The following is a 17,978-nucleotide window of genomic DNA, read 5'->3' on the forward strand; positions in this document are numbered from 1 at the left end:
TTCAGTTCTAACAGGCAACTTACAGATTGTGTGCCTCCTCCACAAGAGGATCAAAGGGTGGCAACATGAGAATGGACATTTTCTGTGGTAGCTCCCTGCGCTCTTTTCCCAGGCCTTTGGCTAATTAAACAATCAGTGGCCTTTAAAGCTGGGCCGTGGGTATTGTTTTTCTTTCTTATGATGGTATGCATTTTTTGCATTTTTATACAAAAATACTGCCCCATGATCCTCAGATGAAGGCCAGTATAGTAATTTAATTCATTCATTCATTCATTCATTCATTCATTCATTTATACATACACATGGTGCTAAGCTATGGTTATTATTAATCAAGGTTTATAAACCAACAACAGGCTTTAGAGTGTGGTTTCTTCATGCTTAATCAATGATGCTTAAGCCACCAGGCCAGGTTGAAACCATGGCTTAGCATGAAGTGTGAACCAGGCCTGTGTTTTGAGCCTGTAGATTTATCTTGTTAATAGGAAGGTAATGTTACTCTATGCAATGATTCAGTCACATCCTACATTGTGCAATCACTTGAACCATGAGACATTTATTAGAAGAAAACTACTCTCTCTGGAAGAGCCTTCTACCTACTAGCTTTGCAAGAGCTTCTTTAACATCAGTGTTTCTCAGAGAGTATATGAGTGGATTGAGGACTGGAGTTACTACTGAGTAAAGGATAGCAATAACCTTGTCTTCTTCTAAGGAGTAGGCTGAGGCAGGCCGAAGGAAAGTGTAGATAATTGTGGAATAGTAAAAGCTTACAACTAAGAGATGGGAAGAACATGTAGAGAAGGCTTTCTTCTTCCCTTCTGTTGAGCGGATTTTGACTATGGTTCTTAGGATAAATCCATACGATGTTAATGTTAAGGCACAACTACCTATTGCAATTAGCACAGAAGCTGCAAAAACCATCATTTCATTCAGACTTGTGTCTGAGCAAGAGATCTTGAACATAGGTGGTAGCTCACAGAAGAAATGGTTGATGATGTTGGAGTTACAGAAGGAAAGCTGTGCTACCAGTCCTGTGTGTACTGCAGAATTTACCAAGCCTATTAGCCATAGTCCAGCCATTGCCCCAATGCAAAACTCAGTCCTCATGATGTTTGAGTACTGGAAAGGATGGCAGATAGCAGCATAGCGGTCAAAAGCCATGAATGCAAGGAGCAGGAGCTCAGTCCCTAGAGCCAAGGTGAAGAGAAAGACCTGTGCAATGCAACCGGGAAGTGCAATTGTCTTTCTTGGTGCAAAAATAGTTTGCAGCATTTTGGGAACTGTAACAGAAATAGAACACACATTTATTATAGACAAATTGATGAGAAGAAAATACATTGGCGTGTGGAGTTTGCTACACGTGCAGATGGCAAGGATGATGAGGACATTGCCTACCAATGCTGCTGTATAGATGAAGGTGAATGCCCAAAATATAAATATCTGATGTTCAGGGGAGCTGGAAAGACCCTCCAGGATGAACTCTGTAATGGTAGAATGGTTCTTCATTTCCAACACTGTGACTGCAGACCTAGACAAATAAATCACTCTATGTAGAGACCATACCAGTTGATAGGAGAGATCCCTAATTCAGAAAAGAAAACTTTCCACGTGTTGGATTTATTAATAATAGCATATGAAGAAAATTATCGTTCGCATTTAAGTAAAGGGCAATAAAAAAAAGAGTAACAGGCTACTTGCTAAGTTTTAAAATAATGCTAGGCAGCAAATACTGTTCACAGGCAAGATGTCTACACAGTGGAACTTACAGTGCTATCCTATGCACATTTGCTCATAAACAAACCCACTAAATTCAATAGGACTTAATCTAAGTTAAGTATGTACAATAGTGCAGTTTTACTATACGCAGAATTGTATATTTAAACCAGGATCTGAAGAGCAACTGAAGCTCACACAAGACAACTTAAATAGGCCCAGTGTCATTTGCAACTCTTTTAAAAAAAACACCTTTAAACAGCTGGTCCTAATGTGATTTCTGGCTACTTGTGAGCAGCTATTGTATATATGTTGTTGTGAAAAAATAAATAAATTGCAACTAGGATTTGGAAGAGATTCAATTCAATTCAGTTCATATTTAAAGGTTGGCCTATCTAATTTGCAACAAACCTGAAACAACAAACCAAACACAGCCATTCTTCAAAATCTACACTTTCCAATTTTGCAGTGAAATTCTGCATCCAAGTGATGTGTACAAAAATCCATACATTGGGATATAGTGTACATACAAATGCATATATTTGTGAAAATATACAAAAAATATCCCTACTTGAAGGGAAATTGTTTACAAAATACATATATTTGGGAAATGTGGAGAATTCAATTTAAGACTAGAGGGACAAGAAACTGCAACTGACAGGTGCCCCCATCTTTAGTTACAACTTTACCCTTTTCTTGTCTGATTTTTGGTTAATGATTACATTGCCTGTTTTGCCAACACACCCAAGAAGACTTGAGATAAGAAATATGGGGAACAGGTTATATTTATTACGTTATAACCATAGAATTTGCTATCAGAATAATCCAACCAAATTAACCAAAATCTATCTAAAACGCCTAGGACTTGCCGATCGCATGGTCGGCGGTTCGAATCCCCGCAGCGGGGTGCGCTCCTGTCGTTCGGTCCCAGCGCCTGCCAACCTAGCAGTTCGAAAGCACCTCCGGGTGCAAGTAGATAAATAGGGACCGCTTACCAGCGGGAAGGTAAACGGCGTTCCGTGTGCTGCGCTGGCTTGCCAGATGCAGCTTTGTCACACTGGCCACGTGACCCGGAAGTGTCTCCAGACAGCGCTGGCTCCCGGCCTATAGAGTGAGATGAGCGCACAACCCTAGAGTCTGGCAAGACTGGCCCGTACGGGCAGGGGTACCTTTATCTAAAACAAAGAAGGAAAGAACAAATCCTCACCTCAATTCCAGTTTTTTCTGAAGAAATGTTTCACAGTCTTCTCCTGAAATGCATCAGTGTTCATGTTCACTATATTTGCTGGCTGGAAAGATTTACTGATATCCTTTGGATGTATTTCTAGGCAAGCCAATATTGTATTACCTTGATGCTCATCTGACAAAAGCATAACCATGTATAATTGGGCTCCACATACTTCCTTAAATAGGGTGTGGATGCCATTGGGAAAAACAAAAGACATTTGAGATTTCATGAGAACCATAACTACAAAATGAAGGGGGGGAAGGAAGCGCCATCACCTTCCCCCAATGAAAAGGGTAGTCCGGTAGAGGTCTCTGGAGGGGGGGCGTTGCCCTGTCCAAAGCCTAGGGAGGTGAGGGCCCACAGCATGACCCCGAGCGGTGACACCCATGGGATCCTAGTTGGCGTACTTCAACAGGACTCCCACGGCTGGTGGATAACCCTTCCTGGTCTCCATGCCGGGTAGTCGATAGGAGCCAATGCCTAAGGCCAATACCTTCCAATTCCTGTAATCAATAAAGTTGTGGCCTTTTACGCCCATTAACCTTGAATAATGTGTCCGGTGTCTTCATTTCACATGGGGGGAGGGGACTTGTCACGCAACCCTAACTACAGCTGTGTCTCTATCTGGACAGGGATAGTCTAACTTAATCTATGCTATTGTAGCCTCTAGGTTAGGAACACTGAAGATGGTTCAGAAATTTCAGCTGGTACAGAATTTGGTGGCCAGGTTGGTCACTGGGGCAAGACAGTTTGAGTATATTACACCAATCCTGACCTGACTGCACGGGCCCCTTTTTTAAGGGAAATAGCCTTATTCCGAATAGGATTCCTTGCAAGAAAAGGGAAAAGTTGACAGCTATGGTGCTGGCAGGTGGAGTCCACTGAACTAAAAGCTCTGCAGATCCTCCAAAGGCCCTGATCCTCAGGAATGTGCATAAGAGGGAAATAGTCTCTAATTTCTATCTTGGTTGCTGTGAGCCTGAAGGAATTGTGATACACCTCCGCTTCTCCCCGAGTACACTCTGTTGTATTGTTTTATTTATATGTTAGTTGAAGAATTAAAGAAAGCCCAGAAACATCATATATAGCTAATGTATTATTGTTCATAAGCACACAAATCTCAATGTATGAAATATATGTTAGGATATTTCCGTTCCACCTTAAAAGGGACCAGGCTTTGTGAGTCACAGAGTCTGAGTATTTCCTGTTCACAGGATGTTTCTGTTGTGTCTTTGCTTTCGTTTCTCTCTCTCTTTGCCTGAACACGCAAGCAGGCAGTCATGTTTTTCTTTTTTCTGACCAACGCTGAATAAACTTCTAAATAATGCTCTCCTGCTGTGCATCTTTCGCTGTGTGAATTCTGCTGATAGAGCGTGCATCAGCCCAGGAATGTGGCAAGTTATTTCTGGAGCTCGTGTCGCTAATTGCTGATACTGCATGTCTACGGGAGATCGATGGACGTCTGGAGACGACGTGCAGTCATGATGGACTTTGTCTCCCTGGCAGTATCCCAACAATATATGCATATACTGAAATATGCTTTTTAAAGCTTTTGGTATTTTTTTCTTTGCCATCACACCCTGGAAAAAGACTCATTAGCCAGATTATGGTGAAAATTGGTCATATTTATTCAAAATAGAACAGTAAAGAGGATATGCAAAAACAACCAATTGAAATAAATTTCCCTAAAACACAAGGGATAACTCCCTCCCCTCTCTGGGTCTAGAGTGCAATTACCATCATTGGCCTCATCACATAAGATTGGAATGAATCCTTTCTCCAACCTGAACCTGTTAAGTGCATCATGGACTTATGGGTTCAGCTTTTACCCTGGTGTGCATGCCAAGCTTAAAAGGACCTCCAGGGTCCTGAAGGACAAAACAATGTAAGATTCGCACAGAGTGCCCTTATTTCCCCACAAGATCTTATATTTCCAGCCTGGAAAGGCCAATTAAACCAATCCCATTAACTCCATGCATAACAGTAGAAAAGAGGTGGGGGAGAGGAGTCCCAAAATCAATCAGGGCCTTCCCGCAGAACTACTACTCAGCACTGAAACAAGCAACTAGCAAAGCTTGCCTGATCAGGCAATCCACCAGGAGCCACCTCTTGGCTGGCCTGTTGCTGCATCCCACCTCATCACTATTACCTAATCAAGCAGCAGGGAAGACAAGTGGCAATGCCACATGCCAGAAAACCCCTACTTTCGCTGAATGTGGTGAGGGGGGCACCTTTTGCAAGGCTTTGATGTTCATCTTGTCTGCCCCAGCAGGGCACAATTTTTATCTCCAGGGCTATTTAACATTGATACGAGGCCTCCTAAAGCAGCAGTTTAGTGGTGTGTTTCAAAATACTATCATACTGTCCGTATGTTGGTGACACTCAACTCTGTTTCTCCATAACGTGTGAATAAGGAAGGGCATGTGGGCTTGGAAACAGTGGTGGGAAGGATGCAGGAAAACATGCTTAGCTTTAATCTTTGACTCGCTCAGGCTTCTCAATAATCTTCTGTTTGCGAAAAAGGAAGATTATTCTCCAATCTGGTGAGAAATAAGTTTGGATGACAAGAAAGAATGATGAACAAATTATAGCAGGTTGGTGTCTGAGAGCATTCAAAGGCCCCGTACTTGAGTATGAACACAGTAAATATAGCTGCAGGCTTTTAGCTATGACATTGAGGAGAAACCAATTCAAACAATAATATCGTTGCCTGTTAAAGCACTTATGAAGGACTCCTCTATCTATGAAATCACATCGTTTCCTCTTCAAAAACCATCCTAGTAGTGAAAAGGATGATTTTAGTGTTACCTTTTATGTATTTTTAATGAAATCTATTATCTATTAGAGAGAGAATCATGAAAGCCTGAATAATAAGTTCTGCAATTGAGTTCTGAAGAACTGGAGCAGATTTGACTACGCATAAAGAAATCAAACAGTTTACTATTTCCAGTTTTCCAGTAGTCTTTATAATAAATGTATGTAGATCAATCAACCTTGAGAAATTTGAAACAGCCTTCCTCTTGCAGTAATTGTTTTGAAAGCATCTTTGAAATCTTTGTTTCTCAGTGAATATACGACTGGATTAACAACTGGGGTTACCACTGTATAAAGGAGAGAAACAAATTTGTCTCGGTCTAGAGAGTAGTCAGAGGTGGGCCTGATATATGTGTAGATGACTGAGGAGAAGTAAAAACTGACTACAATGAGATGTGAGGAGCATGTAGAAAAAGCCTTTTTCTTCCCTTCAGTGGAACGAATTCTGAGGATACTTCTTATGATAAATGAGTATGATGTTAGAGTCAACCCACAGCTACAAATCCCAAAAATCACATCTGCTGCAACAGCCATAGTCTCATTCAGACTAGTGTCAGAGCAGGAGAGCTTTAAAAGTGGAGGAACATCACAGAAGAAATGGTTGATGATGTTAGAGCTGCAAAAGGAGAGCTTCAGCATGAGTCCAGCGTGAACAGCAGAGTTGACCATTCCAGCAACCCACACTCCACTTGCTATTCCAACACATACTTCCTTCTTCATAATGACTGTGTACTGCAGAGGATGGCAGATAGCAGCATAGCGGTCAAAAGCCATAAATGACAGAAGGAAAAGCTCTGTACACAAAGCCCATATGAATAGATACACCTGTGTGATGCAACCATAAAAGGAGATGCTATTCACATGGGTCCAAAGAGTCTGAAGCAATTTAGGAATTGTAACAGAGATGGAAAACACGTTCACCACGGACAGGTTAACAAGCAGGAAATACATGGGAGAGTGGAGTTTTCGGCAAGAGCATATGGTAAAGATTAGGAGGAAATTACTGCCTAAAGCGATAGCATATATGAATGTGAATAACCCAAAGAGAATAGTCTGGAGTTCTGGGGAGCTGATCAGACCAGCCAGTATAAATTCCATAGTAACCGACTGGTTCTTCATGTCCATTTCTCTGATGTTACTTTCCTAAACAAATGAATTTTATTAATTGTATTTCCTGAACAAATGAATTGTATCAATTCAAATTAAGGATCAAGATTGATCCATATTCCCTCCCTCCCTGCCTCCTTCCCTCCCTTCCTTTTGTGCTAAATGGAGAAGATTGACCGTTGCTTGAATTCAGTCATTTTAAAAATTATGGAAAGCTGTTGATGCAGCAGCCCCTCTGGTGAGGAGGGATTTTGGACTTCAGGCAAATTGGGCAGTCTGCATGTTTTTCACCTGCCTCATAGCAATCATCAAAGCTTCGGGCAGATAAGGCCTTGGGTTGGATTTTTAGTTCAAGGTTACACCCTTGTGGGGTTCTGAGAAGTGGAGTTTCTGTCCAGGGTTCCAAATGGGCCATGGCACCCTTCTTTATGGCATATTGTTATGATTGCTCCAATTTGACCTGTGTCAAAGAGTACAAAATGCCTAAAAACATGTTTTCAGGTAAACTTAGCATCATGGGGGATCCTACGCTTGAACTAAATGTCTCCAAAATCTGAGTTGCAAATCGAGAGGTCAGAAGGGGTATTCCTACTCAGCAAAAGGGGCTACCAAACAACTCGAGATATTCCCCTGTACACAGATGATGTGTTTGCTGCTCCCTCAAAACAAAGTGCCATACTTCATTACACCAAGCATCTGATATAAAAGGAGCATGGGAGCACCAATGGCAAATCATTCCTAACTTAGCAGCAACTTTTAAGGGGGAAATGATCTGTTTGTAAATCACTGGGAAAATTGACAGCGGTGCCAATGTAAGCTCTGGAGGAATAATCTACATTAAAATTGTTGTGATTTTTTGGGAATATATATGTGAATATCGTCACTGTTGGACATTACCACCACATGTGCCCAGCCTGCAACATTGCATCCAACACTCCGTAGATCGCTCTCGGTTTATCTTTCCCAAATTGACCTATGAGCAATACTACTAGAATATGACTTTGTACACATATTCTTTGACTCATGCCAAGGTGGAAGCTTATGCTTTCGGATTTCCATGCTCCCTTTAATAATCATTGAAGAATCAATCAGTTTATAATCAGAGTGTACAGTTGTTTGTTGTCAAAAATATTAGCTGTAAGGAGGCAGGAAGATGAAATGAAATATTTACCTTCATATCTATTTACATTTTTGTTTTGTTCCTGGTTTTCATTTGTTCACTTTATTCCCCTTCCTATAACTTAGAGCCAATTGTCTGCTATCAGCCTGATGTCTGATGGTAACTAGTTTGATGCCTTTGTAGAAATCCTTTCCAGTCAGAGCGAGCAGCCCCATTAAATATTTCTTTATGTGAAGTAATAGTGCCACTGGGAGCATGAAATCACATGCAAGATTAACATTGCTAATCATATTTCTGATGCAACATTTAGATACCTAAGGGGTAATCCACACTCCCTTAGAAGCCAAAGTAATAACTTGGGTGGTTCATGCCACTTCTATTTGTACTAATTCTACCACCAAACTAACAAACAGTTAACATGATGGGAGTACATGAGAAATAGCTCATAAACAAAACACAGTATGTTCTAAAAAATAAAGTTATTGTTTTTTGTGAGATGATGCAATTGTAATTATATTGGGCTTTACTAGAAACAGTACTCAAAAGTCTTTGCACTGACAAACAGAAACATCTGCAGTGAGATTGTAAGAGAAAAGTATTTTGATTAATATCTTTGTATCCTGTTTTGCAATTGTTGCATTATATTGTATACACAATATAAAACAGATTCTAAAGAAGATTTGGAACACAATCTTAAACTGATGATGGTAAGAGTGGACTACTGAAGAGGCTCCTTATGAGGCTGGAGGAACATCACCCGCCTATTGTTTTATTGATTTAATATGCTGTAAACTGCTTTGAGATTTTTATTAAAAATATAAAGCGGTATAGAAATGTTTGTTTGTTTAATTTCTTCACTACCTTTACTTTCAATAAACTCAAGTTATTATGTGGCACTGGTGCCTGCCTACACCCCACTACATCAGTGAGGAACCAAGATGGGCAAAATGTTATTGCTGGAAATGTCTCCACTGGCAGTGGCAGGCAGAAAGCCCAGAAAGAGAATATTTGAGGGACAGGGTACTGGCAGGTAGAGTCCACTGAACTATAAGCTCTGCAGATCCTCCAAAGGCCCTGATCCTCAGGCATGTGCATAAGGGGGAAATAGTCCCTAACTTCTATCTTGGTTGCTGTGAGCCTGAAGGAATTGTGATACACCTCCGCTTCTCCCTGAGTACACTCTGTTGTATTGTTTTATTTATATGTTAGTTGAAGAATTAAAGAAAACCCAGAAACAACATATGCAGCTAATGTATTATCATCTCTTTTTTTGTAAATAATTTTTATTGATTTTCAAATTAATAAAATTCCAATTGATAGCAATTCAGATCAAATCTTGCCACATCATAATACAAACAAAGCCAATTATACATTCTGAATTAAAAAATAAATAAATAAAGGAGGACTTTCCATGTTCTGGATGTCTGGGGAAAGTCTCTTTCAGTTGTTCCTGCAACACTTCTCTTGTTTTTCCCCAGTTTCATAAGTCCGATCTTAATCCATTGTTTTGTCTTTGCGGTCCTGGTGTATGACTCTCTATCCTGTCCAGCAAATCCATATTTCTTTTAACATGCAGAAGGCAGTTCATTCTATGTTGTTATCCTTCAATTGTTTTTTTCCGCGGTGTAGTCCTCTTAATAGTCCCATTTTTCATTTCACCATTTTATCTTCCAGGCTCTGGGCTATGTTACAGCTCTCTCAGCACGTGCCAACTCTCCTTCTTGATAAGATTTATGGTGAAGCAGTTTTTCAGTCTTTTAATGAGTTAGTATTCCATAGTGTTCCAAATTAATGTTCCAAGTTAGCATTCCAAATGAATATCTCCGTAGAAAAGCAATGTCGTGGGGTATATTTCACTATTTGTTTGGTGACTGTTTAATTTAGATCCTCTAAGATCCAAGCTTGCTCCCATGGGCCCTAGGGAAGCCTGCCAAATCCAAGATTGACTCTACTTTCACATTACACCATACAGTGGTACCTCAGGTTACATAGGCTTCAGGTTACAGACGCTTCAGGTTACAGACTCCGCTAACCCAGAAATATTACCTCGGGTTAAGTACTTTGCTTCAGGATGAGAACAGAAATCGTGCTCCGGCGGTGCGGCAGCAGCAGGAGGCCCCATTAGCTAAAGTGGTGCTTCAGGTTAAGAACAGTTTTAGGTTAAGTACAGACCTCCAGAATGAATTAAGTACTTAACGTGAGGTACCACTGTATATTGAAAAGAAAAGTTCATGCAAGTAAATAGAATTTTTTAGGGGAAATATTCTCCAATTATTCCATCAAATGTTCTCAGCCCCTGCCCCTCAGAGGAGGCCATTTTCTTTTTCTCCTGCGCCAGAGCCGCCACCATTTTTTTCAGCCCAAACCTCCATCATCTCTGATCATATTTTGCCAGTTCTAATTAGGGCTCTCCACCGAGAAATGCAGAGCCCAGCTTCTAATTACTTTTTACAGTTCCTCCTGCACACCATTTGGATAATTATTTCTTTCTTTTTGTGTGGTTCAGGGAATGATAAGTAGCAAATGTAGAGAAAGAAGTAACCGCTCACCTCACTTGAAACACCATGATGAAAGTCCTTTTTAATTCAAAACTTTGGCATCCAGTGACTGATTTATTTAGCAGGTCTTTTTTATCTCCTTCTTTTCAGAACACGACTGTTTTTTAGTCCAAATTTTAATGAATTTTGCAAAACAGGGATCCTCCTGCTCATGGTGATGACTCTGGAGAGTGCCAATTCATGCAGTGCTCCTGACCTTGAGTCCCTGCCCAGGCATTCTGTAGTGAGCGGCAGTTATTGGGCGAACCACAGGTGTCGGCCAGTCCCCCCCCCAAGCTTAAATGGCCCTCTGGGGTTCTAAAGGACAAAACAACGTAAGATTCCCACAGAGTGCCTTATTTCCCCAAAAGATCTTACATTTCCTGCCTGAAAAGGCCAATTAAACCAATCTTATTAACTCCATGCATAACAGTAGGGCCTCCCCACAGAACTACTACTCAACACTCAAACAAGCAACTAGCAAAACTTGTACTGTACTACTAAAATAAGAGGGGACAATTTGGGGAGGAAACTGCTCAAATAGCTTGGCTTCCTTCCTCTCCTGATTGGGCAATCAAGCAGGAGCCACCTCCTGCCTAGCCTGTTGCTGCATCCCACCCCATCACTATTACCTCATCAAGGAGGAGGGAAGACAAGTGGCCATGTCACATGCCAGAACACCCCCACTTTCGCTGAACGTGGTGAGGGGGGCACGTTCGGCAAGGCTTTGAAGTTCATATCGTCTGCCCCAGCAGGGCACAATTTTTATCTCCAGTACTATTTAACATTGATATGAGGCCTCCTAAAGCAGCAGTTAAGTGGTGTGTGTCAAAATATTATGATATTTAGTTTTAATCTTCCACTCGCTCAGGCTTCTCAATAATCTTCTGACTGCGAAAAAGGAAGATTATTCTCCAATCCGGTGAGAAATAAGTTTGGATGGCAAGAAAGAATGATAAACAAAATATAGCAGATTGGTGTCTGAGAGCATTCAAAGGCCCCCTACTTGAGAAGGAACATGGTAAATATAGCTATAGGCTTTTAGCTATAACATTTAGGAGAAACCAATTCCTACAATAATATCATTGCCTGTTATAGTACTTATGAAGGACTCCTCTATCTATGAAATCACATTGTTTCCTCTTCAAAAACCATTCTAGTGGTGAAAAGGAAGATTTTAGTGTTAACTTTTAAGTATTTTTAATGAAATCTATTATCTATTAGAGGGAAAATCATGAAAGCTTGAATCATATGTTCTGCAATCGAGTTCTGAAGAACTGAAGCATATTTGACTGTTCATGAAGTAATAAAACAGTTTACTGTAGCCAGTTTTTTAATAGTATTTATATATGTTTGTGTGTGTGTGTAATTTATATATGTATAAATCAACCTTGAGGAATTTGAAGCAGCCTTCCTCTTGCAGTAATTGTCTTGAAAGCATCTTTGAAATCTTTGTTTCTCAGTGAGTATATGATTGGATTAACGACTGGGGTTACCACTGTATACAGGAGAGAAACATATTTGTCTTGGTCTAGAGAGTAGTCAGAGGTGGGCCTGATATATGTGTAGATGACTGAGGAGAAGTAAAAACTGACTACAATGAGATGTGAGGAGCATGTAGAAAAAGCCTTTTTCTTCCCTTCAGTGGAACGAATTCTGAGGATACTTCTTATGATAAATGAATATGATGCTAGGGTCAACCCACAGCTACAAATCCCAAAAATCACATCTGCCGCAAAAGCCATAGTCTCATTCAGACTAGTGTCAGAGCACGAGAGCTTTAAAAGTGGAGGAACATCACAGAAGAAATGGTTGATGATGTTAGAGCTGCAAAAGGAGAGCTTCAGCATGAGTCCAGCGTGAACAGCAGAGTTGACCATTCCAGCAACCCACACTCCACTTGCTATTCCTACACATACTTCCTTCCTCATAATGACTGTGTACTGCAGAGGATGGCAGATAGCAGCATAGCGGTCAAAAGCCATAAATGACAGAAGGAAAAGCTCTGTACCCAAAGCCCATATGAACAGATACACCTGTGTGATGCAACCATAAAAGGAGATGCTATTCGCACGGGTCCAAAGAGTCTGAAGCAATTTAGGAATTGTAACAGAGATGGAAAACACGTTCACTAAGGACAGATTAACAAGCAGGAAATACATGGGAGAGTGGAGTTTTCGGCAAGAGCATATGGTAAAGATTAGGAGGAAATTACTGCCTAAAGCGATAGCATATATGAATGTGAATAACCCAAAGAGAAAAGTCTGGAGTTCTGGGGAGCTGATCAGACCAACCAGTATAAATTCCATGGTAACTGACTGGTTCTTCATTTCAATAACCGTGGCACTGGTGTCCTAAACAGATAAATTATGTTAAGTAGAATTAATGATCTCAATTTATACATACACCATCCTTCTTTCTCTCTTTTTGTGCCAAAAGGAGAAAAATTGCCCTTATTTGACTTCACTAGTCATTTTTAAGATTATGGCAAACCAGTCTGACATCACAGAAAATGTGGACTCTGAAGTTATCCCTTGCACTATACTCAGAAAATAGTCTCATTGACATTGAACATTACTAAAGCAATACTACTCACCGCAACCCCAAAACACACACACAAAAGATGGCCACTGCTTAGGAAAATGCAGGAATTTTAAAAAAGAACGCTGCTAGCAATAATCTCTGACATTTGTATTACCTAGTGAGGATGACAACCACCAAGTAGTTTCAGTAAATGACACAATGATTACCCTCGTTTATATCAGTTTTTGTTAATTGTCAACATTTGTTGAGACATATTGATTATTCCCTCCATTTCAAAAGGTCTCTGTGGCCATTTTGTTCATATTTAAGCTGGTTAATTAACTATATCTGAGTGGAAATGTATTGCTGCAGTGCTGCAGGATTTGTACAGGTAGATGTATCAGTCAACTCAGGGGGATGTAGTCAGGTGGAGGATCCTGTGATTGCAGATACAGATGTAAAGTCTGACAAGTGCTAATTCATCATGCACAATTGCTTGTGCCCATCAGCTCTGTAGGGAGCAAGACCCAATGAACATAGTGAGGCTTTCATCCAAGTAAACTTCCATCAGATTGTGCTGTTTAGGGTGATATCTTGGATCTTTGTTCATAAAGGATATACTTATTTCACCATGATATCTGGTTAAACCAGTTTTGTGAGGTGTTGCATTTTTAAAAATTATATTAAAAAGAAAGTTTTACTAGTGAAATAAATAACACAAAAATACATTCAATAAGAGAGATACTTTATACTTCATACTTTAATCAAACAATAATCAAACACAAATCATCAAATTTAAATGACTATTTGATGATTTGTGTTTGATTATTCTTTGATAGTTTATTCCTTATTGACAAAAAAATCATGTATTTATTCTTCATTTAATTTGAATTGATATAATCCAATTGTGGTTTAATTAAATCCACTTATACAACTTCTAACACCTCATTTCTATCATTCAAATATCAACTTTTATTATTTCTGTTCTTGTTAAACTTGCCCTGCTGTTCCAATCAGTTTTGGGGGGTTGGGCATATTCATTCTTAGAATAAGCTTATATCTTATTTTATGTATTAATAATTTACTGTGCTGTAATTTACTTTGCCACTCTTTTAAAGATAGGTGCCCCCCATCTCTCCTTTCAAATACAGTTTTTAACCACCAGTACCTGAGCAGAGACTGACATACACACAATCATATTTCTACTCTTAAATGAGATTTCTTTCAGCCTCAGTGTTACATTACCCAGCAGACAATCTTGGTGGCACATTCCATGACACTGCACATGAAATACATATCAAAATATAATACTATATAAAGCCTCATTTTACAACCCCTTAAAAAGTGGTTTGAAAGGGGCTTATCAAACCACAACAGTTTCTTATTTATATGTATTTATTGTGTGTTTATTTATTCCCCACCAAAAATTAGCTGAAGAATTACATTAAAAAAGATAAAACACTAACAATAGAGAATAGAAACAGGAAAACTACAGTAGGGGTGCAACTGCTTGATAATGCAATGTAATTATTAGAGAGGAGCACAGAATGCCTGAAAACATGTTATCAGGTAAACCTCGCATCATAGGCGATCCTATGCTTGAACTGAATGTCTTCAAAATCAGAATTGCACATCTGAAGGTCAAATTGGCCTATTACTGGTCACCAAAAGTGGCCCCCATGTTTCCTTTGAACTAATAAGCTCCAGATATTTTCCTGCAGAGTCACTGATGATGTGGTTAATGCTCCCTCTCACCAAAGAGTCACACTTTATTCCACCAACGTTCTAATGTTAGAAGAGAATGAGAGGACCAATTATGGGAGATTTCTAATATAGCAGCTGGCATTAGAACAAGAATGAGCTCTTTGTAAATCAATGACTTCATTTCCATTAGAGAAATAAACAGCAGTGCCAATGTTAGTTCTGGAGGGATAATCTGCAGTACAATTGCTAAGAATTTTTGGAAAATGGGAGTCCAAACTGCTGCCATTATTGGACAAGACCCCCACATGTGAATAATATATGCGCAGCCTGCAACATACCATCCAGAACTTAATAAATAGCTTTCAGTTTATCTTTCCAAACTTGACCAATGAATAATATCATTGGAGCACTACTTTGTACATATATTCTTTGACTCTAGCTGAAACCTTTTGGAGCAGGTGCATGTACCATGGAGTTTTTCATGCTCCTGATTTTATGCAGCTGATTTAGGTTCAGAGGAAACAGTTAGATGAAATCAAATATTTACCTTCATATGCTTTTGCATTTGTTTGTTTGTTCCTATTGTTCATTTGTTCATTTATTTCCCCTTCTTATAATGTAGAGCCAATATCCTCCTATCAACCTGATGTCTGATAATAACCAGTTTGATATCATCGTAGGCACACTATCCAGACAAAGCTAGTAACCAGTGCTAAATATTTCTTTAAGTGACGAGATGGTGCCACTGGGAGAAAGACATTTGAGGCATCATCTGGGAGATGATGGTGATTAATTCTGTTGCCAAAGTAAATGCACATGTACATTTGCATCATTTCCATGTTTAGCACACTTGTCAAATTCACTTCCTATCATTCAACTTTTAGAAACCTGAGGCAAAATTCACATTCCCACTGAATTTAAATTAATATGAGTGTGCTTAACCTTGGGTGAATCATGCCACTACTATTTCTACAAATAAAGTTATTGTTTTTGTGAGATGATGCAACCCTAATATAATTGGGTTTTTCTATGAGCACTACCAAGGTGACATATTATATATACACACAGTGGCGTAGCGTGGGGGGTGCAGGGGGGGCCGGCCGCACCGGGCGCAACTTCTGGGGGGGGCGCGCTCGCTGCCTCCGGAGTCGCCGAAGAGCCTCGGGCGCAGGCTGTAGCAGAGCCCCATGTCTCACGGAACCGACGAGCTGGCAGCGGCTCTCAGCGCTCGCCGCGGTCCCCGCGCATCAGGGCCGCGGAGGGCGCGCCAGGCAGCCCCTCCTCACCGACGGGCAGCGTTCGCCTGCGGGGCTCGGCCAGCGCGCTGGGCTGGCCGCGTGGAGTCGCCGAGGAGCCGCCGCCTGCCATGCCGCCCTGGCTGCTTCAGCCGCGTCCGACAGCCGGCTCGAGGCTCCTTCCGGCCGGGTCTCCCGACGGGGCGCTGCTGGCGGAGGCTCCGGGTCGCTGTCTGGACGCGCGCAGCCCGCCAAACGCGCCACCGGCGGCGAATGAAGCGCCCAGCCGGAGCCACCTGCGCTCTAGTGCCTGCGCGCCAAGACCGCCCACCCGCCCCGACGGGCCCCGCCCACCCGCGCCGGAGGCCGGCCGACGCACTGGCCCCAGAGGCGCCCCCTCCCCGCGCCAGAAAGAAGCCGCGTCGGGGCTAGCCGGGCCGGGGAGGGAGACCGAGAAGGCTGCGCCGCGACGCCCAAAGACGTGCGTCTTGGCGCAAAGGGGCCCACGGCACCCAGACGCGGAAGGGACCCTCTCCCCCTGACCCGCCACTGAACTGCAATTCCCAGCTCCCTTGGCAAATCCCAGTCCCCAATCCCCAAGATGCTTCATTTGAGGCAGGGGTCCTTTAATTGCAAAAACAACACCACGGAGGGCAGTAGTCACCACGAAGTTTGCCCCAGAGTAGAGCCGTCAGTATTAATGACCATGGTTAGGGGTTAGGGGGCGCAAATTACTTGCCTTGCCCCGGGTTAGGGGGTGCAAATTACTTGCCTTGCCCCGGGTGCTGACAACCCACGCTACGCCGCTGTATACACATGTAATATATGAATGAAATAAACAACTATATTTAAAATATGTGCATGTCAAGGAAAGTATTTTGGTGAATGAATTTGTATGCTGTTTTGCAGTTGCAGCATTATATTTTGTGCATATTATTTTGTGTACCCCTAAACATTCTTATTTTCAAGATAAAGGAATATAAGAACCAGAAGCAGGGAAGAGTAATTGCAGTCATCTAGCTAGTATTGTAAACACCTGAAACACTGCATCTCTTCTGTTGAAGGAAAACAAAATTCATTTGTGTCAGGAGCCCAGGTTCCCAGCTTGATAACACAGTAAGTGTAGGTAATTTAAAAAGGAGGCTTTATTGCAAAACAAACAGATAGCTCCAGATGGCTCTAACAAAGCCTCCAGAATCATTACTCAAGATGACTCTTCTGAAAACTCCTTCCAGTGTCTACAGAATATATTGAACTTTCACACCTTATGTCTCTTGTTTTGCTTCCTGTCTAGCAGCCCTCCCATTCGCTGACTGTGTGGACTTATTGGATCAGCTCCAACTTCTTCCTTTTCAGAGAGGCTGTCTCTGAGTTTGTTTGCACTGTTTTGTGCTTCCTGTGAGCTTTGGCCTGTGTTCTAGCCTGATCTCAGCTACAGTGGTACCTCAGGTTATAGACACTTCAGGTTACAGACGCTTCAGGTTACAGACTCCGCTAACCCAGAAATAGTACCTTGGGTTAAGAACTTTGCTTCAGGATGAGAACACAAATCGTGCGGTGGCAGCAGGAGGTCCCATAAGCTAAAGTGGTACCTCAGGTTAAGAACAGTTTCAGGTTAAGAACGGACCTCCAGAATGAATTAAGTTCTTAACCCGAGGTACCACTGTACTGCCTTATCAGCCAGCCTGTCACGGTCAGGAAGAGCTGAAGTCAGCAACTCCCCGGCTCTTCCCTGCCTAACATCTAAGTCTCTCTGTTCCTGGCTGCTTTCTGTTGTTGGCTGCAAACATTTGCTTGGAGTGGGCTCATTCCTGACAATTTGTTGTTAAAACTGGAACAGCCCATGTTTTGCCCTTCAGTTGTTTTTGGAGTATAGCTCCCTCCCATATTCTGTTACCATTGGCTATCATAACTGGGAATTGGACTCCAACAAAACCTGGAGGGCATGACACTGATTTCTGTGTTAAAAGGTAAAGGACCCCTGGAGGGTTAAATCCAGC

General features: G+C 41.5%; 3 protein-coding genes across 3 annotated transcripts; all 3 read right to left on the reverse strand.

The window, feature by feature from the left end:
- Positions 1–567: 567 nt before the first annotated feature.
- On the reverse strand, positions 568–1,503 carry LOC128398662 (olfactory receptor 13G1-like). The gene has a single exon (XM_053359913.1). The coding sequence runs from the start codon at positions 1,501–1,503 to the stop codon at positions 568–570; it is 936 nt and encodes a 311-aa protein (XP_053215888.1).
- A 1,415-nt stretch (positions 1,504–2,918) lies between these two features.
- On the reverse strand, positions 2,919–6,877 carry LOC128398663 (olfactory receptor 13G1-like). The gene is made up of 3 exons (XM_053359914.1): positions 5,971–6,877; positions 3,773–3,789; positions 2,919–3,113 (listed from the first exon to the last, which is right to left on the reverse strand). Exons 1-3 carry the CDS (start codon positions 6,875–6,877, stop codon positions 2,919–2,921), a joined length of 1,119 nt encoding a protein of 372 aa, XP_053215889.1.
- A 5,024-nt stretch (positions 6,878–11,901) lies between these two features.
- On the reverse strand, positions 11,902–12,846 carry LOC128398664 (olfactory receptor 13G1-like). Its single transcript, XM_053359915.1, has one exon. The coding sequence runs from the start codon at positions 12,844–12,846 to the stop codon at positions 11,902–11,904; it is 945 nt and encodes a 314-aa protein (XP_053215890.1).
- Positions 12,847–17,978: the final 5,132 nt, after the last annotated feature.

The sequence above is a fragment of the Podarcis raffonei genome, chromosome 13 (genome assembly GCF_027172205.1).
Source record: "Podarcis raffonei isolate rPodRaf1 chromosome 13, rPodRaf1.pri, whole genome shotgun sequence".
NCBI classification, from domain to species: domain Eukaryota; kingdom Metazoa; phylum Chordata; class Lepidosauria; order Squamata; family Lacertidae; genus Podarcis; species Podarcis raffonei.

What these genes read in the sequence shown, in the direction of transcription:
- LOC128398662 (XM_053359913.1), bottom strand. Translation starts at nt 1,503, where the DNA reads ATGAAGAACCATTCTACCATTACAGAGTTCATCCTGGAGGGTCTTTCC.
- LOC128398664 (XM_053359915.1), bottom strand. Translation starts at nt 12,846, where the DNA reads ATGAAGAACCAGTCAGTTACCATGGAATTTATACTGGTTGGTCTGATC.
- LOC128398663 (XM_053359914.1), bottom strand. Translation starts at nt 6,877, where the DNA reads ATGGACATGAAGAACCAGTCGGTTACTATGGAATTTATACTGGCTGGT.